The sequence below is a fragment of the Salvelinus fontinalis genome, chromosome 34 (assembly GCF_029448725.1).
Source record: "Salvelinus fontinalis isolate EN_2023a chromosome 34, ASM2944872v1, whole genome shotgun sequence".
Lineage (NCBI taxonomy): Eukaryota > Metazoa > Chordata > Actinopteri > Salmoniformes > Salmonidae > Salvelinus > Salvelinus fontinalis.
The window spans coordinates 6,904,746-6,926,387 of NC_074698.1; the positions used below are offsets into that span (position 1 = coordinate 6,904,746).

The 21,642-nt window shown below is 46.0% G+C and overlaps 1 protein-coding gene across 2 annotated transcripts; it reads right to left on the reverse strand.

The window, feature by feature from the left end:
* Positions 1-1,221: 1,221 nt before the first annotated feature.
* Positions 1,222-20,392, reverse strand: LOC129832957 (histone-lysine N-methyltransferase EZH1-like). 2 transcript variants are annotated; one of them, XM_055897116.1, is made up of 20 exons: positions 20,160-20,392; positions 18,924-19,113; positions 18,727-18,852; positions 17,311-17,433; positions 11,725-11,842; positions 11,243-11,464; positions 10,469-10,571; positions 9,570-9,733; positions 8,324-8,415; positions 8,008-8,170; positions 5,508-5,689; positions 4,389-4,480; positions 4,150-4,178; positions 3,902-4,027; positions 2,450-2,628; positions 2,120-2,215; positions 1,872-1,953; positions 1,678-1,758; positions 1,497-1,581; positions 1,222-1,347 (listed from the first exon to the last, which is right to left on the reverse strand). In XM_055897116.1, exons 2-20 carry the CDS (start codon positions 19,107-19,109, stop codon positions 1,287-1,289), a joined length of 2,310 nt encoding a protein of 769 aa, XP_055753091.1. In that variant the 5' UTR covers positions 19,110-19,113; positions 20,160-20,392; the 3' UTR covers positions 1,222-1,286. The 2 variants fall into 2 exon arrangements, with proteins under 2 accessions (XP_055753091.1, XP_055753092.1); XM_055897117.1 differs by having other exon boundaries at positions 1,258-1,347; positions 1,451-1,581.
* Between the last annotated feature and the right edge of the window lie 1,250 nt (positions 20,393-21,642).

Consider the following 21,642-nt stretch of genomic DNA (forward strand, 5'->3'; position numbering starts at 1 on the left):
ACTTGAAAATTGAAGTTGTCAAAAACACATAATTTTCCCCCATTTCATTTTCCCGTAGCGAGTATAACCGTAAAATGGTTACCTGTAACACAGTCCTGTCCACTATATACAATACAAACACCATAATGACAACCCTTCTCTTTCAGTTTAGATTCATTTGGCACTCGCAGCTAGTTCAGGGAAGACTATAGTGTTCGTGGTTCTTATATACGGATATAGTCTTTTTGGAGTTAGAAGAGCTGACGCTCATGTAAACTGAATGGCAAATGCTTCATAAAGTATACATATCAGTGAGTACCAATGGCACAGGTGACTAGAGTTGTCAGACTAAAGGAGGAATGAGATCTCCCATCAACCACCACTTCAGAGTTCACATTCAGTTAGTCGGTTTCTCGTACGGTACGGCATGTTTTTTGAAGAACATTGATATAAATGCACAGTAAGTTATTTCATTATGTATGAAGGGGTGGTGTTGATGCTATAGCCACAGAGACAGGTCAGATACAGAGCTTAAGCACTATCAGGAGTTTAGCATTGCCTCCAAAATGCTACCAGGAAGAGGCTTTTTCTGAGTAACAGGAAAGGTAACATGACAGGATATTGAGTTCCTCCATCGAGCTGCATTTGAAAATAAAAGCGAATTATCTTGCTAATGTGCTTACAGTTCATTTTAAACCAAAAGACAACACGTGCGCTGTCTTGCACTGTTAATAGATACACTGTGGGCTAAAAGCTAGCGTTGCTCATTGAGGACAAGCAATAGTTAATAGATGTGAGTACAGCAACAAAAATACAGAGAGAATAACACACAGCATGTTTTCATGTTAAAAATAACAACAATGCTGTGAGGCTGATGGTACAGTATAAGCGATACATTGAATATATACTGTAGATAGCAGGTTTTGTTGCCATTCTAATTGCTTGTTTCGTTCCAGAAGCTTCACGTACACAGTTTCGCTAGGTGAGTGGTAAAGCAGTGGGGAAGTGCGTCATACGGAGAAGAAGTGATTTCACTGATGTGGTAGCAGGAGGAAATTGTCACCAAGGGAGAAGAAAACCATTTGGTCACAGCAATGTTGTCAATGCCCCCATTGTCAGCAACATAGATCAGCCATTTTAATTCTCCACTACGGTGAATGTTTCACAGAGGCCAATCGAGCTTCTGTTTGTTGTGGCATTGTGGGGAGGAGCAGAAGCGTTACCAGGTGGTGGAAAGGGGGGGGGGGGGGGGGGGGGTTCAGTCAGCAAGGGGTCAGTGCGGGTGGTTGAAATGCAGCAGGTCAATGCTAGGTCACGTCGACCTCTCTCTCTATGCCCACATACTTCAGGGCATCATCCTGGCTGTACCTGTAAGAGGCAGGAGAGAGAGTCAGGACAGTATAATAATACAAAAATAATAATGCAAGTCATCCCACAAATATCAGAGACAACCAAAGAAGGACTGCGATACCGTATTGTATCGAGGCTCCAGTGTTCCCATGGCCACAGGGCTCTACCTATAGTCGAAGAAGAGCTCCTCCCCCTGTAGGATAGCCCGTTTGGCAAAGATCCCGATGCGGTGGTCTCCGTTCACCATGACCACTGCAACAACAACAGCCATCACATCACTGATTTGTACACGTCACCAAACCAAATCATCCCACAAAACAGGCTTTGTCATTTTCTATGTGATCCTACCCTTAGCGTAGCAGTTTGGGTTCACCGAGTGATTCGCAAATCGGATTTTATTCCCTTTCCTTGTGGCGTCCACGACAAAGTCTGTTGAGACATAACAGGAACAGTGTCAGCTCAGCGATCACAGGACACAGCGACTGTGATGTCCTTTAAAGGGCTAACTGTGCATCATCAGAGCGTTGAGGAGTCATTATTACCATTGTTCAGGTTGAAGAGGAAGCTGGACATGTATTTGTCGTAGATCCTCCCCCGTCGGTCTGCCTCATCCTGCGAGATTAGCTGCGGACACAGACAGTTTCAGAGTGTGATGGTCAGACTAAATGTTTCATACATTAATACAAAGACATTCATACAAACGCATACTGATACGGTATGAACCCCGCATCCAACTATACCCCACTACAGGATAAAGAAAACTACGTTCAACAGCTTTATGTAGCCTCACCTCTCCACAGTACTCCGAGATGAACTCATTCTTCTGAACTGACTCTTTGATGAAGGTGCCCCACCCTGCCACGTTTGAGGGGGCCAGCAGGAGGTGCTGGGAGAGGTCAGAGGTCAGAGGTTAAAGTTGACTGACATTCACACAAAATGACAAGACAACACTGGAATAATACAACTGTGCCTTTCATTCCTCAGCAATTCATAAGCATGTTAATATGGGTTCTGACTCCGACCTGAATTCAGATACAGCACATCATCAGCTATCAAGCAACCTGTGAAACCAGCTTCTATTTTCTATTCCTTTGGACTGGAACATGACCCACTGGCCTACCTTCTTGAGCCCCCTTTGGATGCTGCAGTTCTTGCAGGAGACTACCTTGCTGTCCCAGTGGTCTGCGGCTCCACAGGTCATACACAGATCTGGGTCACATTCCCTCACCGCCAGGTAGCAGGGACACTGCTTGGTGTTGCACTGGGTCTTACAGCGGCAGCCCGGGAAACGGTTCTGGCCTGGAGAACATCATAACACCCCAGGGCAGTGTTCAGAGTCAGACAGGGGAACGTTCAGTGGAGAGGTTTATAGTCACTTTTAGAAACGGCATAGAAACATACTGCGCTAACAGAGAGGCTGTATGAGTTATGTGCCTCAGTGGACTAGAAAACTATTTTGTAACAGAATTCTCTGTCGCTGTGTGGCGAACAGCAACCGCATTTTCATTAATGAACGCTGCCTCAACGGTAAAAAAAAGCTGCTGCTCTGTAATGTAACTCATCAATCACTGACCTCTGCTGGCAGCTATGCTGAAATACAGCTGTGCTGAGACTAATGGAAAGCCTTCCGGGCAGAGGGCGAAGGAAAACGAGCAGCAGACAACTTAAAATGTCCCTCTCCTCTCCAACAGGTTTAGCTGGAGGACAATACTCCATAACCAGAGCAGTAACATTAGTCTTGTCTCTCCTCCTTCCTAAGTCTTCTTCCCTACAGTTTGTGTGGCTGTGTGTGTGCATCACCGAGCAGTGTTCAGTCGTAGCGGTCTGTCTCGTATAAATGTAGGGATGGATGTTGTAGCTCAGGCAATGTGCCTGTCACATCTCTTTGATTCCTCTCCAGGGCTGTGGAGCTCACACATAAAACCCTCCCAAAGCTGCTTCCTGTCAGAACCAGGGAGGGGGAGGGAGGACTGTATTTCTATTAGAACACAAAATGACCCAAAGCTGTGAATTCAGAGCCAAGCTCTCTCTCTCTCTCTCAACATTCCTTCCTTCCGCCCTGTGGCCATTTGTGGAAGTGCGTGGGCCCAGCGGGTCAGGCTCATTTCTCCTGGGATGAATGTGTCAGAGCATTGTGAACACAGCCCCATGCTGAACAGATGCCCATGCAGCTAACCAAACCCTGCCTGCCAGAGGACAGCTTATCCTGCGAACACACAGCGAGGAGTAGGATCGTCTTACACACTGTTCCACTGTCTATTATGGCCTGTCAAAAGGGCCTTTTTATCCACCGAGTAAAAGAGAGCTAGTCTTCAGCAGAATTGTCCTGTGAACACATTCCCATTACAGAGTTGAGCTGTGAAACCTCTCGCTGTCAGTGCAGGTAATTGTAGTACACATTTACCACAGCCAGTTTAGTGGAAGAAATGTTCAGTATGTGTTGAAATATGACTTTTTTTATACTGATGTGTCTTGGACTTCTGCAAAGGGTCTGTCCAGGTTGGGAAGTGGTGTGTGTGTGTTAGGACGTGGTGGTAGCAGTGGATGTGTGTTTGGGTAAGGTGATACTCACACTCGTGCTCACACTGGCAGAACTTCTCACAGAAATTCTGGGTCATCACACAGGGACAGGAGCTGTCACATGGGTGGTCCGGGTGGTCACATGGCTGGTAGTTGAACACCTGATTGGACAAGTTATCTAGAGAGGACAAAGGCTTTAATTATACAATGAGCAGATACATAATTCTGAGTGTGTATAAGAAATGCATTTGACAATGTTAATTTGACTATTTCAATACTTCAGTCAAGTGAAGAACTCACCTTTCTTGAGCTGTATCTTTGCCCATAACCTACAGAAAAAAATGAAAACACTTACAATAATCATGTCTATTTCTGTACAAAGGTATTTGAAAAAGAGCAGTTACTTTCATTTTCTGTAAGGTTTCATCTATTTCTCCCACTCATTTGTGTATCAGGGTCGATTCTCACTACATTCCTATGAGATCATGCTGCAACAGGGACTGGGAGTGAGCAAGTGTAAAAGTCGGCGGCCATCTTGCCTGTGCTTCCTCTTCTTCTTCTGAGGGGCGTTGCCACCATCCTCCAACGGAACACGATGGATCAGGACTTCTTTCACAGCAAACTCATACACCTGAAGAAGAGAGGGAACACACACATGCAGGCATATTTGTCCACGCATACACACAGATATGACGCAACTATACCCAACTATGCAGAATGTTGTGTGGTTCTGGACTTGGTCCCATTGTGTAGTTGAGTGTCTCTCAAATTAAGCTGGGAAGCGCATCGCTGCATGTGATTACTCCATAAAACACCCGGCCCTCTCCTCCCCTATTTGAACCCACCACCATCTCAGCGTAATGCACACACACACACACACACACACACGCAAAGCCCCAAACCACTTCTGCCTGCCAAAAGAAACAGATTTGGCTTCCTCCCTAAAACAGACAGACACACATTACGCAGAGGGAGGGACTGGGAGGCTCGTAGCAACGGTGTTTCCATCCAGCCAAACCACAGGCTCTCTGAGGGATAACAAGGCCATGCTATAGAGTCACACTGGTGTTGTGTTGGGGGCCGGGATGCTGCTGCAGGGGGCAAAACTACTTTGCAATGTCTGTGGCGGATCTCTGTCGTCGCGCTTCGCCCTCTTTGTTTCTCGGGTCTTTGTCTCTCCGTTTTGCTTTGGAGGATTGGAACGTCTTTCAATAGCTTTGTAAATCTGATCAGAAGGCCTAATATGTTCCCCATACAATACTCCCGTAACGCCCCCACAGTAGAGACACATAACATCCCCACAATACCTCAGCTAGGAAGGGATCCGTTTGCTAGAAGCCGTCTGAGCCCGGAGACCGTGACGGAGTCTCGGAGAACAACAAAGATGTCATATCGTAAAAGTCCTAATTTATGACTCCGCGTGTTGTTTACATTCCATTTGTAATCATCCCAATTTCCCACACAGTATTATATGTTACGACACTTGTATCAATGCCAACACACTACAACACAGTCACCGCACCACTTCGTTGTCTTGTCGGTCTGTACTAGTCTGTAATGTGTTTTAGTCATTAGCGTGTTGGCCAGGAGACTTGCTTTATCTGGCGTTTCAATAGAGTATATGAACATCTGGTGGGTGTAGGATCTTGGTGGTTCACCTGTTTGCAGGTCTTGGTGCTGATGAGGCGAGCGATGGAGCAGAAGTTGTTGTAGTAGGTTCCGTGCAGCACTCTGAACAGAGACTCCTCAGCCCCACTCCACTGGACAGGAGGTTCCACCTGCTCCCCGTGCTCCTCCGCCGGGCACACCTTGGTGGGGGTCTGACAGCGAGAGTTGCTCTCTGACCGCACGCAAAAACACACACATGCGCACGCACAGAGAGAGGGGGTGGGGGGCATTTGAGACTCACGCACATACACCCACTGCAAAAGGCAGAGAGTGACATGTTGCTTGGCAACAGGTTCAAGGCTGTGTTACTGTGACCACATGCTATGACTGGGGAATGCTTATTAGTCCGCTCACCAATCTGTTTTTACACATGATTTGAGCTAGTGGGGAAGGCCGCTGGGCCACCAGCTTAAGTCAGTAGTCTGTCTTCAAAATGAAGAGCTGCAGTGACATCACAGTACAGATATTAGTTCCTTCCAAACGGAATGCAAGAGAGAGCGACAGTAGAGAGAGTGAGTGAGTGAGTGATTAAGACAGAGAAAACGAGAGCCTGAGGAGAGTGCTTTCTCCCCTCCCACTGTTCTCCACATGAGTCTGTCAACAGAAAGAGGAAACCAGGGGGAGAGGCTGAGTGAAGAATCTATTGGTTTTGGGGCTGAAACGCATGGTTGGATTCTTGTGTTTGGAGAGCAAGTGAGAGTGAATAGTTAATAAAATATATTTTTATATAATTATCTTCAGCGAATGTTCTTTTTTCTGATGTACTGCATTCAGCACCATTCTGGCAGATGAGCGTTATGGGGAACTTAGACGATCCATTCTGTCATTAATACACTGAGGTATGACAGACATACTGTAGTACCGTAGCAGCTGAGGCATTAGTGTTCTCCTACCTGAGAAGACAGGAAGCTGGTAGTCTTCTATTCATGGGTTGCATCTTTCATCACAATATTTTTTTTGAACGTTTGTTTTGGACTGATGCCCAACTGAGTGAATGATGAAAATGTAATCAAAAGTACCCCAGCTAGCACAGTGGATCTGGGCTGATTCCGGTGTGAGTTATCTGTCCCAAATGTACTACTTGGGGCCTCGGGCCGATTGGGGCTACTCTCTGACAGATGATTACACGGGCCGCTTTATATAATGAACATTTCATTATTTATTTTCCCATATTTTCTCATGGTTTCTGTGATCAAAAATACAATGAACATTTAAATTTAATTATTTAAGAGTCCTGTGTAGTATTTTAGTATTGTGATACTTTGTGGTACTTTGTGTGATACTTTGTGTGTATGGAGCTTCCCGAGTGGCGCAGCGGTCTAAGACACCGCATCGCAGTGCAAACTGCGTTGCTACAGATGCTGGTTCGAGACCCATGCCGGCCGCGACCGGGAGACCCATGAGTTGGCGCGCAATTGGCCCAGCGTCGTCCGAGTTAGTTTGGTTTGGCCGTCTGGAATATCCTTGTCCCATCGCTCTGTAGCAATGTGTTTCCTCTGAGGATGGCTATAATTTGTATGTACAGAATGTTTAATAATAATATTTAAAATGACTAAATCAGGTAATTTTGGATACATTTATTTACATTTACATCGGGCTGCTTCTGGGTGGATTCTGGTAAGATGCCGGCAGGGGTCGGCTGAATTCTGGTAGATGGAAACGGCCCGATGTACTTGGGACGATTCTGGGCAGTCATTCAGTTTGATTCCGGGCCGAGTCTGACACCCGATCCCGGGCCGATTCAATCAGTTTCGCCGCCCCCCCCCGGAAGAGGACAGCTTCTGGGCCGATTCCTCATTGCTAGCTGGGGAATTACAGTGGCTTAGGAATACAATGCAATTAAAGAAGAAAACAAATATATAAAAACCTTTTGTCATTTTGATGTCGCCAGATTGACTTTAGATGCAGTATAACGTTAGCTATTTAGCTAAGATTGAGGGGAGGACACCGGATTTTAGCTAGATACTGTTAGCATTGATAGCTATGTTTAAAAAAACTTTGCTAGCTTATGACAACATTGCCATCTGTCTAAAGTACATTTGTTGTATTTCCAGGCACAATAGTGTAATTTAGACTGAACAGTCGTAAGCCTCCGTCCAGAATTACTGGGCTTATCACCACTTTAGGGCACCACTATGGCGCCGCCCGGTAGAGAGCGCCTTGAGAACGTTCATAACAATGGCATGACACGACCGCGTGACGGAGATGCAACCTATGAATAGTACCTTAGAATCTTGTCTTTCCCATAATTGTCTCTTAAAGTACTTACGTATCAGACAGACTAACATGAACATCGGCCGTGCGCAGTGGGTGGCCGTCCTATTGCCTCTGACCACAGAGCATCGGTCGTCATTTTCTGTTCATTTCCCAACGATTCTACATGTTGAATCGCCACCGTTTGTCGACACCCAGCAGGTGCTCTACTGCGCACCGCTGACGTTCGTGTTGGTCTGTCTTGTCCCTTATAATGCTAGTGTTTCCCCAAGCTACCTGAGGAGCTGGTGGTCTCGTGGTCACTATCCACCTGCTTGGCCTCCTCAGTGGTGCCTGACGGGCCAGGGCAGCTGGAGCTGGGAGGGCGTGGCTGCCGCCGCCGCCGCCGGGGCCTCTGGGAGCGCAGCATCTCCTGATCCGCAAACTCTTTGGCCCCTTTCTTTAGAGGAGGGAGAGAGGAAGAGAGGGACAGAAATGAAGAGGTAGAAGAGTGTTAAAGGAGGGATGAATGGATCAGAGCGTCATCATTGGCTTGTGTGTCTGTTGTCGGGCAGAGTTAAACACAGAGGACACGTAGAGGATCTGAGCACACCTGTAGCAGAAAGCAGTCTGGACCACAGGGCTCTGTCTCCATGCGAATCTCCTTGCTCTTCCTCTTGTAAACATTGGGTGTAGCGTGAAAAGCTGGAAAGACACATACTATTAGTATACTGATAGTAACAATATACTGTATGTTAGTAGAACAGTAATAGTAGGGACGTAAAACATTTCGCCTGCTGCACAGACCCTATGGACACTCTAGTCTAGAGCACCTGGATATATGTCATTGTTGTAAAAATGTGTGAGTCTGCTACATTTACTATTATCATATATTAAAATATTGAATTACTTTGACATATTTAATTAGGTTACATTATGCTAATTTCCCAATGGTGGACAGAACGTGTTACTACATTACACCTACTAACGTTTTTGCCACACAAGAATTGCAGGAAATACACATCCTTTTTACCTCAGATTGGTGATGTTAGTACAACAGTTTATAGTCAGCATGATCTCACAAAATCGATTGCTTAAAACAGATCAATATCTTTGGTTTAGTACCAGTGGCCGTACTTGCGTTCTAAATAGTAAACGTTTTATAGTATTTTAAATGCCAGGATGTCATACTAACTTTGGGTTTTCATCTAGTAGAATTCGCTGCAAACTATTGAGGAAGAGAATACATTTTGACTGCCTTGCTCAGGGGCAGAACGACAGATTTTTATCTCGTCAGCTCGGGATTCGATCCAGCAACCTTTCGGTTACTGGCCCAACGCACTAACCATTTAGCAAAATACAAGTATTCTGAACATGTGTGACACGTGTGTGTAGGGTGTAACTTTTATGTATTGGTCTTCAAAATATCACAAGTATTTCAGCATATTGATTATGAATTTGGACATTAACACTCAGACATAAATCAAAAAGCCATGACAACAAGAAGCAGCAACAGTATCATTTTCAATGTTTTACAAACGGTACTTAAAAAATGATTTTAAAACCGAATTCTACTTTATCAGGTAAAAACTACTGAATGAGCCCAAAAACGTGCTACGATTAATTGATTTCGATGATATTAGTGAAATCGTGAAAATATGTTTGTCCTGGCTAGTAATAATGCATTTATTATAACACTAGAGATGTGTTGATTCCAAGAGAGTCCGAGTGAGACAGAGAGAAAAAACATAAATCTCGAGGAAAAGCCACATGTTGACAGATGCCAATAGGTTAAAAACACAGAGAGAGTTAGAGAGCGAGAGAGTTAGAGAAAAGAGTAAACCCATAGGACACATTACGGTGGAGGAAGCAGTCGTATTTGAAGCAGCGCCTGCAGAACAACGTATGGAAGGAGTGTAAGGACTGCTCCCGCTGGACAGACTTGGCGAACGGCCCGTCTATGTTAGGGGTGCAGAGGGGGGGCAGCTTTACCGGGCTGGGGGGCTCCAGGAGGTCCTTGTACCTAGGGAGGTGTCATTTGGGGAAGAAGGGGATAAAAACAAAACATAGCCTTACTATGCATAATATAACTTTGTATTAGGATTGTATTTTGTATGAGCATGGTATATGGCATGATTTACAGTAGAAGTGGGAAACTACAGTAAGTAGCTGTATTTTGACTCAAGTAGGTCTATGCCAGGGGTAGGCAACTAGATCAGGCCGCGGGACGATTTTTGTCGGAGCGGATGGTTGGGGGGCAGGAAGATAATTATAATAATTTGTACATTGCAAATAGACCACAACTAAGCCCAAAAAGAAACTGCATTTGGAAATAACAATAATTTCATACCTTGATTACATTGAGACACAATCAAGTCAAAAAACATTTTTTTTGTGGGAATACTTGGGAACAGATTTCCTAAATGAAACAAATATTTTGCTGAGGTCCTGGTGATTTTAGTCCTTTTCTTTTTTTACGAAAAACAAAACATTATTCTTTGTTTTACTAAAAATTTTGGGTGGCCCTGTTGCCGACCCCTGGCCTATGCTCATTTGCAGGTGGATTTGGATGAGTGTTTAGTTTGCGGTATTTTCGAAGAACAAGGCCTTTCAGGTGGGGATGCAACAACTTTTCTATTGAGCGTGAGAAGAGAGGGCCGAGAGCATTATTAGCATCTCCCTGCGAGCTCCCATCTCCATGGTGAACACTAAGCAACGCTCGGGTAAGCACAGCACAGTTGTTGGGCACTTTTCTTACTTCTCCTTCAGCTCCTCCGTCGTACCCTTGTAGGGGAACATCGAGGCGATGGCCGTGAATATCTTATCATGCGGGATGTTCTTATTGGCAGGCAACTCCCTCACTAAGGAAGGTAGTGAGAAGAAAAGCAAAGAGCAGATAATTAGCAACTCAACCACCCCTTTTCTAGTTCCAAATTCCCATTGAGATGTAATTGTATTTGCACTTTTTGTCATGTAAGCAATCATATCGGAACGATAGCAAAGTCATGAGCCTATTGAGAAGGACTGTTTGTCCATGTGCCCCCCCCCCCCCCCCCCCCCCCCCCCCCCCAGTTATCATAATCCCTGGTGCTCTCATGTGCCAGAGGTCAAAAGGCCTTGTAACCAGTGTTGGTCTTATGACCAAATATGTCCCCCCATCCACCATGTCTGTCCCTGGGACTGGGACAGTCTCTATGTAGACAATGCCAGGCAGTGCCACCGTGCTGGGACAGAGCGGCCTGCTGGCTCCTGTACAACATGGGGTACAGTACAGTCACAGTGATCTACCTGACCTGTACCCGCTGTTCTCTCATGCCACTGATAAGAGTAGGAGGACAAGTCTATAGCAAATACAAATAAGCGAGCACATTTCCCTTCAGATAGTCCAGCATAGTAAAACCAGTGACTCTCATATAGAAAACAGCACGTATTGCCTTTTGCTAGATAAGCATCCAATCACATCTAGGAGACATGAGCAACTGTGTTAGTTGTGGTTCCATCTTTCAGTCAAAAGACTCTGGAGGACACTTACCCTCTATGACACTCCTCCTCTTCCTCCTGAAGAAGGCTGTGGGGCCCACCTTGGCCTCTTCAGTCCCTTCCCCAGCGCTCTTCCTCACCCCCTTCTCCTCCTCCTCCTCTTTCCCCCCTTTCTTCTCCTCCGCCGCCTCCTCCTCTTCCTCCTCCTGGTCTGAGTACTGGCTCAAGGCTTCCACCAACTCTTTAAAGATCTCGTCGTTGATGAACCCTCCCCCTGGGAGACAAACCACACAGTCAACATGTCAGCACCTACTGATGACATCATGCAATATACGTCAGCACATATCCCCTAAACAATTAAGATTGCCCCAGCAGCACACAGCAACGCACGTACTGTACCAGTGACATCCTGGAGCACGCCTAACCCCCACGTCTCCAATAATATAACTCCGTGATAGATCAGACTGACAGTGTGCGTAATCGAAACAGGACAGAAAGGATGATATCCCTCGTCTACGTAGGTAGGCAGGTCACCTCTGTCTCCATGGACACCGTCATAGTTGTCGATGAGCTCCTCCAGGAAGGCCTCGTCCTGCTCCAACACCTCGTCTCCCATGTAGGGGATGTTATGGAGGAACGTCTCATCCTCCACCTAGGAAACAATTTTTTTTGTATTTTTTTTTATTTAACTAGGCAAGTCAGTTAACTTCTTTGGGATAGGGGGCAGCATTTTCACTTTTGGATGAATAGCGTGCCCAGAGTGAACTGCCTCCTACTCAGTCCCAGATGCTAATATATGCACATTATTAGTATTGGATAGAAAACACTCTGAAGTTTCTAAAACTGTTTGAATGATGTCTGTGAGTATAACAGAACTCATATGGCAGGCAAAAACCAGAGAAAAAATCCAAACAGGAAGTGGGAAATCTGAGGTTTGTAGTATTTGAACTCAGCCCCTATCGAATTCACAGTGGGATATGGGTTATGTTGCACTTCCTAAGGCTTCCACTAGATGTCAACCGTCTTTAGAACGTTGTTTCAGGCTTCTCATGTGAAGGGGGGCCGGGTGGGAGCTGTTTGACTAAGGGGTCTGCCTGCAGCCTCGTTCTCAGTCACGCGCATTTCACATGAGAGGTAGCTCTTGTTCCATTGCTTTTCTACAGTCAATGGAATTCTCCGGTTGGAACGTTCTTGAACATTTATGATAAAAATATCCTAAAGATTTGATTCTATACTTAGTTTGACAAGTTTCTTCGACCTGTAATATAACTATTTGAACTTTTCGTCCGACTGGACCTGAACGCGCTTTTGGATTTGTTTACCAAACGCCCTAACAAAAGAAGCTATTTTGACATAAATGGACATAAATGATGGACATTATCGAACAGAACAAAAATGTATTGTGGAACTGCGATTCCTGGGAGTGCATTCTGATGAAGATCACCAAAGGTAAGTGTATATTTATAATGTTATTATGACTAATGTTGACTGCGCAACATGGCGGATATTTATTTTGGCTGGTTTGGGCTCTGAGCGCCGTTCTCAGATTTTGCTTTTTCCGTAAAGTTCTTTTGAAATCTGACACAGTGTCACGTTCCTGACCTATTTCTGTTAGTTTGTTATGTGTGTTAGTTGGTCAGGACGTGAGGTTGGGTGGGCATTCTATGTTTTCTGTTTCTATGTTGGTTTATGGGTTGCCTGGTATGGCTCTTAATTAGAGGCAGGTGTTTGGCGTTCCTCTAATTAAGAGTCATATTTTGGTAGGCGTTTTCACAGTGTTCGTTGTGGGTGATTGTCTTCCGTGTCTGTGTCTGTACACCACGTGGGACTGTTTACGGTTTGTTCGGTTTGTGTAGCCTATGTTTCCTATTCGTGCGTTTTTCTTGTTTTATGTAAGTACGTCGTCTAGGTCTGTCTACACTGTTTGTTGTTTTGTTAGTTTAGTCAAGTTCGTGTTTTCTTTAATAAATTATGTGTTCAAACTCCACTGCGCCTTGGTTCGATCACTACTCCTCCTTTTCGGTAGAAGAGGAGGAGGACCGTCGTTACAGAATCACCCACCAAATCTCCAGAACCAAGCAGCGGAGTAAACGGAGTAAGGGACAGAAAAAGAAGGAGGAATGGACTTGGGACGATGTATTGGACGGGAAAGGTTGCTACACATGGGAGGAGATCCTGGCTGGTAGGGATCGCCTCCCATGGGAACAGCTGGAGGCACTGAGGAGAGCAGAGGCAACCGGAGAAGGGAACCGGAGTTATGAGGGGACACGTCTAGCACGGAAGCCCGAAAAGCCCGTGAGTAACACCCAAAAATTTCTTGGGGGGGGGGGCTAAGAGGTAGTGGGTCAAGGGCAGGTAGGAGACCTGCGCCCACTTCTCAGGCTAACCGTGGAGAGCGGGAGTACGGGCAGACACCATGTTACGCAGTAGAGCGCAGGGTGTCTCCTGTACGTGTGCATAGCCCAGTGCGGGTTATTCCACCTCCCCGCACTGGTAGGGCTAGATTGGGCATTGAGCCAGGTGTCATGAGGCCGGCTCAACGCGTCTGGTCTCCAGTGCGTCTCCTCGGGCCGGCATACATGGCACCTGCCTTACGCATGGTTTCCCCGGTTCGCCTACATAGCCCGGTGCGGGTTATTCCACCTCCCCGCACTGGTCGGGCGACCGGGAGCATTCAACCAGGTAAGGTTGGGCAGGCTCAATGCTCAAGAGAGCCAGTACGCCTGCACGGTCCGGTATTTCCGGCGCCACCTCCCCGCCCCAGCCTAGTACCTACAGTGCCTACACTACGCACTAGGCTACCAGTGCGTTTCCAGAGTCCTGTTCCTTCTCCATGCACTCTCCCTGTAGTGCGTGTATCCAGTTCGGTGCCTCCAGTTCCGGCACCACGCACTAAGCCTCCTGTGCGTCTCCAGAGCCCTGTACACACTGTTTCTTCTCCCCCTACTAATCCTGATGTGCTTGCCCTCAGCCCGGTGCCACCTGTGCCGGTACCACGCACCAGGTATAGAGTAGGCTTTGAGAGTCCAGTGTGCCCTGTCCCTGCTCCCCGCACTAGCATGAAGGTGCGTGTCCTTAGCCCGGTGCCTCCAGTTCCGGCACCACGCACCAGGTCTACAGTGCGCCTTATCCGGCCAGAGCCATCCGTCTCCCCAGCGCCATCTGAGCCATCCGTCTCCCCAGCGCCGTCTGAGCCATCCGTCTCCCCAGCGCCGTCTGAGCCATCCGTCTCCCCAGCGCCGTCTGAGCCATCCGTCTCCCCAGCGCCGTCTGAGCCATCCGTCTCCCCAGCGCCGTCTGAGCCATCCGTCTGCAATGAGCCTGCAAAGCCGCCCGTCTGCCATGAGCCTGCAAAGCCGCCCGTCTGCCATGAGCCTACAGAGCCGTCCGCCAGACAGGAGCCGCCAGAGCCGTCCGTCAGACAGGATCCGCCAGAGCCGTCCGTCAGACAGGATCCGCCAGAGCCGTCCGTCAGACAGGATCCGCCAGAGCCGCCAACCAGACAGGATCCGCCAGAGCCGCCAACCAGACAGGATCTGCCAGAGCCGCCAACCAGACAGGATCTGCCAGAGCCGCCAACCAGACAGGATCTGCCAGAGCCGCCAACCAGACAGGATCTGCCAGAGCCGCCAACCAGACAGGATCTGCCAGAGCCGCCAACCAGACAGGATCTGCCAGAGCCGCCAACCAGACAGGATCTGCCAGAGCCGCCAGCCAGACAGGATCTGCCAGAGCCGCCAGCGAGCCATGAGCAGCCAGAGCCGTCAGAGGGCCATGAGCGTCCAGAGCCGTCAGCCTGCCATGAGCGTCGAGAGCCGTCAGCCTGCCATGAGCGTCGAGAGCCGTCAGCCTGCCATGAGCGTCGAGAGCCGTCAGCCTGCCATGAGCGTCGAGAGCCGTCAGCCAGCCATGAGCGTCGAGAGCCGTCAGCCAGCCATGAGCGTCGAGAGCCGTCAGTGAGCCATGAGCGTCCAGAGCCTTCAGCCAGCCATGAGCGTCGAGAGCCGTCAGCCAGCCATGAGCGTCGAGAGCCGTCAGCCAGCCATGAGCGTCGAGAGCCGTCAGCCTGCCATGAGCGTCCAGATTCGTCAGTCAGCCATGAGCTGCCCTTCAGCCAGAAACGGCTATATACCCAGAACTGCCCCTCAGTCCAGAGCTGTCTCTCTGTCCGGAGCTGCCTTTCAGTCCGGAGTTGCCCCTCTATCCTGATCTCCCTCTCTATCCTGAGCTACCTCTATATTCTGATCTATCCCTCTGTCTTGTGCTATCCCTCTGTCTTGATCTATCCCTCTGTCTTGATCTATCCCTCTGTCTTGATCTATCCCTCTGTCCCGGTGCTGTCCCTGTCATGGATGTTACCAAGAGGATTTTGTGGGGGTAAGATGTGGGTGGACATTTTTAGGGGGAGATGGAGGCTGGGATTGACTATGGTGGGGTGGGGACCTCGCCCGGAGCCTGAGCCACCACCGTGGTCAGATGCCCACCCAGACCCTCCCCTAGACTTTGTGCTGGTGCGCCCGGAGTTCGCACCTTATGGGGGGGGTTATGTCACGTTCCTGACCTATTTCTGTTAGTTTGTTATGTGTGTTAGTTGGTCAGGACGTGAGGTTGGGTGGGCATTCTATGTTTTCTGTTTCTATGTTGGTTTATGGGTTGCCTGGTATGGCTCTTAATTAGAGGCAGGTGTTTGGCGTTCCTCTAATTAAGAGTCATATTTAGGTAGGCGTTTTCACAGTGTTCGTTGTGGGTGATTGTCTTCCGTGTCTGTGTCTGTACACCACGCGGGACTGTTTACGGTTTGTTCGGTTTGTGTAGCCTATGTTTCCTATTCGTGCGTTTTTCTTGTTTTATGTAAGTACGTCGTCTAGGTCTGTCTACACTGTTTGTTGTTTTGTTAGTTTAGTCAAGTTCGTGTTTTCTTTAATAAATTATGTGTTCAAACTCCACTGCGCCTTGGTTCGATCACTACTCCTCCTTTTCGGTAGAAGAGGAGGAGGACCGTCGTTACACACAGCGGTTGCATTAAGGAGAAGTGTATCTAAAGTTCCATGCATAACACTTGAATTTCCATCAACATTTATAATGAGTATTTCTGTGAATTCATGTGGCTCTCTGCAAAATCATAGCATGTTTTGGAACTACTGAACATAACACACCAATGTAAAAGGAGATTTTTGGATATAAATATGCACTTTATCGAGCAAAACATACATGTATTGTGTAACATGAAGTCCTATGAGTGTCATCTGATGAAGATCATCAAAGGTTAGTGATTAATTTTATCTCTATTTGTGCTTTTTGTGACTCCTCTCTTTGGCGGGAAAAATGGCAGGGTTTTTCTGTGACTTGCTGGTGACTTAACATAATCGTTTGTGGAGCTTTCGCTGTAAAGCATTTTTGAAATCAGACACTGTGGCTGGATTAACGAGAATTGTATCTTTAAAATGGTGCCTAATACTTGTATGTTTGAGAAATTTGATTTATGAGATTTCTGTTGATTTGTATTTGGCTGTTGGCGAGTCCTAGACAGGTTAAGAACAATTTCTTATTTACCCCGGCCAAACCCGGACGACGCTGGGCCAAATGTGACTCCCAATCAACAAACACATAGTCACATCTGGCTGTGTGTGTGTTAATGTGGTACATGAATAAATCTGTGTGCATAAATTCATATTAGGGTTTTTATACCTGTGTAATAACAACGTAGTAACGTTAGAAGTGACCTATCATGTTGTGGCACAGTAATTGAGAAATGACTTTGCTATTGCATAGAGATGGGGTTGAGCATTTATTGTTATTACACAAGTGGAATAAGGACGTGTGTTTCCTGGTGTGTATGTACACTACCGTTCAAAAGTATTAAAACACCTACACATTCACAAGTTCTTCTTTATTTTGACTATTTTCTACATCTAAAATATATTTTGGTTACTACATGATTCCATATGTGTTATTTCATAGTTTTGATGCCTTCACTATTATTCTACAATGTAGAAAATAGTAAAAATAAAGAAAAACCCTTGAATGAGTCGGTGTTCTAAAACTTTTGACCGGTAGTGAATACTGAATGTGTGTGTGTGTGTGTTTCACTGTGTGTGTGTTGTCGGGAAAGCCCCATACCATGAAGTTCTGCTGCAGAGGGGACCAGGAGTACATGAAGGGGATTCCTGCCACGGTCGTCAGGGGCCGCATGGCAACCGCCTGAGCTTTAATCGCTGGGAAGCCAAACTCCACCATGCACAACTGTGATTGGGCCAGAGACAGATGGGTGAGTATGACAAAGGAGGACAGACCAGCACTGGATTATAACCAACAGGTAGGCTACTATTACCCAAATGGATAAAGACAACGCTATATCCACTGACACTACTCTGAAATGAACTAGGAAACAAATACCAAGACACTAGAGAAGAGCATAGCGAGAATTTCAGGAACACAAGATGCTGCTCTGTCTGCCTCCAGGCTGTTTTCATCATAGGTTCTGAGAGAGTTTAGTTATTGACCTCAGTAAGGCAGCCTCATGACCGCTTTTTGGCAGCTTAGCATCTCCCTGAAAAGGGATGAAACATCACAGTCCTCTGTCAGCCTGATGGGAGAGCAGACCCTGGCCTGGTTAATGAGGAGGCAGGAGCCAGAATGGGCTAGTTAATGGCCAAAATGTAGATTTCCCCTTAAATACACATACACAAAAGTAAATATTCTTCATGAGATGGCCATAAACAATAACTGGTAGTGCTGCAACATGTTTGAAAGGTCTAGAACTTATCTTTCTTATAAATTGCTGAGGTGTACTCCCTTTGAGGACACAAACTCAAGTACATAGTACAAATATTAAGAAAAATCTGATATTATTTTTTCCTGTTCAACAAAAGTGGCACAACAGGGCTTGAAATGACTGAAATGCGTTCTAAATATAGGAACAATCAAATTATAAACGACTTATTGTAAGATTTCACCTTTCTTATAACTGTAAAATAAATGTGATCATACAAACATTCTCTGGGCAATCCAGAGACACCATTCAAATGTGTGCAGACCGACAATGTCTACAAACCATGGATTGCTTATGCTATGTATTGGCCATTGAGAGGCTTTGAAGCAACCGGTCGGCCATATTGGCACTCTGCAGTAGGAGCAGTCCTCCATAGGAATTAAAGGAATTCTAAATTATTTAAATGAAATGTTTCAAAGACAAAATGACACGTATTTAAGTATTTGGTGCAGACTCGTTAGAACCTAATATTTAAGCACTAAGGGCTTTTGTCCATCTGTGACCAAGAGAAAGGCATCTTGTTTCAATTCTACAAAATTATTTTGGATTTTTTCCTGTTGAGAGCTATAAATCTATCTGAGAACATCATTGGGAGATGAAACTTCTGTTGCTGCATCTGCTAGACTCTCCCGTTTCATACGAGCTATTGCAAGCGCAGCTACGAGGTTCACTGGCACAGGAAATCGTTGCTTTGTCTGGATAGGCCAGAAAATGTGATGCGTCGCCTCCTACTGTATGTCTCTCTATCATTTTGTCTCTCTCACCTTTTTACCGGGTAGCGCTCCACCTGGGGTAGACAGGGGAACTGACTGGATCCTCAGCTTGGACCACTCCTCGTTCAGCAGGTTGGTACGTTCCTCTATCTTCTGCCGGTTGGACATGAACAGGGCCTGGAAAAGACAGGAAATGTAAGAAGAGTTTGTAATACCTATACACACAATCTCTCTCTCTCTCTCCTTACCTTGACCTCCTCTGCGTTTTTAAAGCGTTTCAGCTGACGGAGGCGCATGTACTCAGACTTAACCCTCTTCCTCCACTCCAACAGGCTTTGGGAGGGTATGTTGGAGGCAGGACAAGGTGTTGGGGTCAGGATTAGGGCCGGGTCCGGGACTGGGTCTGAGACAGGGACCTCTGGGGCCTCCTCCATGGTCCTGCACAATGATAGAAAAGACTGGAGATACTGGCACTGACACAAAGACGAAACACATGGAAGTGCCTTGGTCAATCATGCTAAAGAACACTTTTCAATTTCACTGATTCTTCAGGGTCAATTTGTGTGTTGTTAGAAGTAGTGTTAAAGGAGGATGTCACTGTCCCTGTGAATGTGGTGTGTGAATTGGTTGTGCCTAACTCCAAAAACACGTTTTACTTGGATCTGGGATGTGATAACATCAATGGCAATTGGAAAAGTAATTTTCCAAGAGCTTCCCGTAAGAGAAGTGATTCAGCCCCCCCCCCCACACACACACACAGCCAGCCAAACGAAACGCATGACTCAAACTTCTGCATGCGTGTGCGTGAGCGAACCACCGCCCCCTTCTGTTAGCAAAAGCACCAAGGACTGCATTAAAAAGGCTTTTAAAAAAACACCTTCCAGTGCATCCTGGTCAGCGCTATAATGTGCCATTCGTAATCGTATCATGTGGGACTAGAACAACGGAATCAGAAAATAACGGGCCTATAATAAAGTGAAACCGCAAGCACGTCAAACTTGTCATATACCTAGACCAAATGGCAGTCTGAAAAACACGTTCTCCCCATGCACATACAACATTAGTAAAAGTGGGCGTTTCTCTTCTGAAAGCCAATATGAAAACAGAGCAGCTAAGTGCGTAGTACACTTTTCCAGGATTTCATAACCTCTTCTGCAGAATTCTATAACCCTATCCCACAAAATGTTGTGGGATTGGTGAGAAGCAAAATAAATGTCGCGCTGCGTAAAGGCTTTTCGTTTTCAGGGCAAATGAGTCGTATTAACCGTACCAGGCATTAGCCTTCCTTAGAATCCTACACCAACAGTCGATAACAGAAGTCACATACGTTGATGCATCGCCTATCCATTTCAATTGTGTTCGTTTTACGCAATGGACAGCTTTCACGCCCAACCAATAACATTATAATGTGATATTTCTAATGCGCTTCTCTGGGATGCGCGCACACATGTTCAGTTTTGATACAGTGTCGCAGTTAGAAATACCTTTAAGGATCCTCGTGTCCTCTTATTTGTAGCGACTTGAGCTCGCCACTACAGCGTTGAACTCCCCGTATGAAATCCACCATAAAATACGGTTTCTTCGCTACGGACGCGAAGTAAATAACAGGGTCAGTGTATTTGTGTTCACACGCCGATGGGATCCGAAGATTCCTATGTCGTCCGCAAGCATGCTGAAATTGAAGTTGTACAGTTAAAAGCTGCGCACTTAACTGGCTCAGTTAGAGAGTGACGTCTTTATTGTGATCACACTGTGCTTGGTAGCTGGACTGGGGTAAAAAAGCGTGCGACTTGAACGTATATGGACATTTGGATAGCCCACATGTAGCTTATGAATGATTCTACTCACAAGGGCTACACGCCAAGTATAAGGCTACGACTAACGTTATTACTACAAACAGAATACTATAACTATTAGTCAACTATTATATAGGCGACCAAGCTACTATAGGCTTCTAATAACTAGTGGATAGTACTAATTTATCAAAATGCTACAGTTGATAGGTAGTCATAATAATGATGTTTAATATGTTTATTATTTGTTCATATAATGAGATATAATTTTAAAAAAGTAAAATAGAACACATGCCTATACCTATATGGATGTAATGCATTTTAATATGAGGGTCAGGTGATGATATTTGGGAAGGTTATAGTAACATCATTCGTTCATCACCAACAACCTTTGCTCTCATACTGTATATTGGTAAGGTGCCCTGTTGTATTTTTCCATAATTCATGTATAAATGTCATTCACATTTACAATGGGGTAAAAATAAACATATATTATCGATGAGTATTGTTCCTCAGTCAATCATGGAAGAGGAAGATCATGCTGATCATGGAAGAGGACGCCTCCAGCCTCCAGTCTAGCGCATGTTGTTTTCCTTCTCTCAGGGGGCGGGTGCGCAGCGCGAGCTGGGGCTGTGGTACGCTACTCATAGTCACGTGATTCTCAGAGGAAGGAGAACTCGACTGGTCCAGTAACACAGACAACCTTTGCGGCCCAGCCAGGCCAATGTTAGCTGTGTTCAACAGTCAGTGCTCATTGAACAGTAGCCTGGCCTACCATTAGAGACGTACTGCTTTTTATGATACACTATGTCTGTTTAAATTAAATGGCAAATAACTGTCTGGAGGATAGAAAGAAAATACTCTATGCAAAGCATAATCTATTATAGAGTGTTCATAAATACCATAGAAACAGCTAATAGATACATATTACATCATGATGGCAATGTAAATGCTTTATAAATGAAGTACTGTGCAGGTAGGAGTGAAAACTAACAAAACTGCTGGTGAAAGTGAAGCCTGCTGTCTTTTTTTCCATACACAAGATGGCACTGTAGTTCTACTTTTATTTAAGTTCTCCATTATATTACAGTTGTACCAATATCACTATGTTAGGCCTACAATTCTTCCAGGGTGTAGAATGACAAGTCTACGGCTGGTTTATGATCGGGCCAGT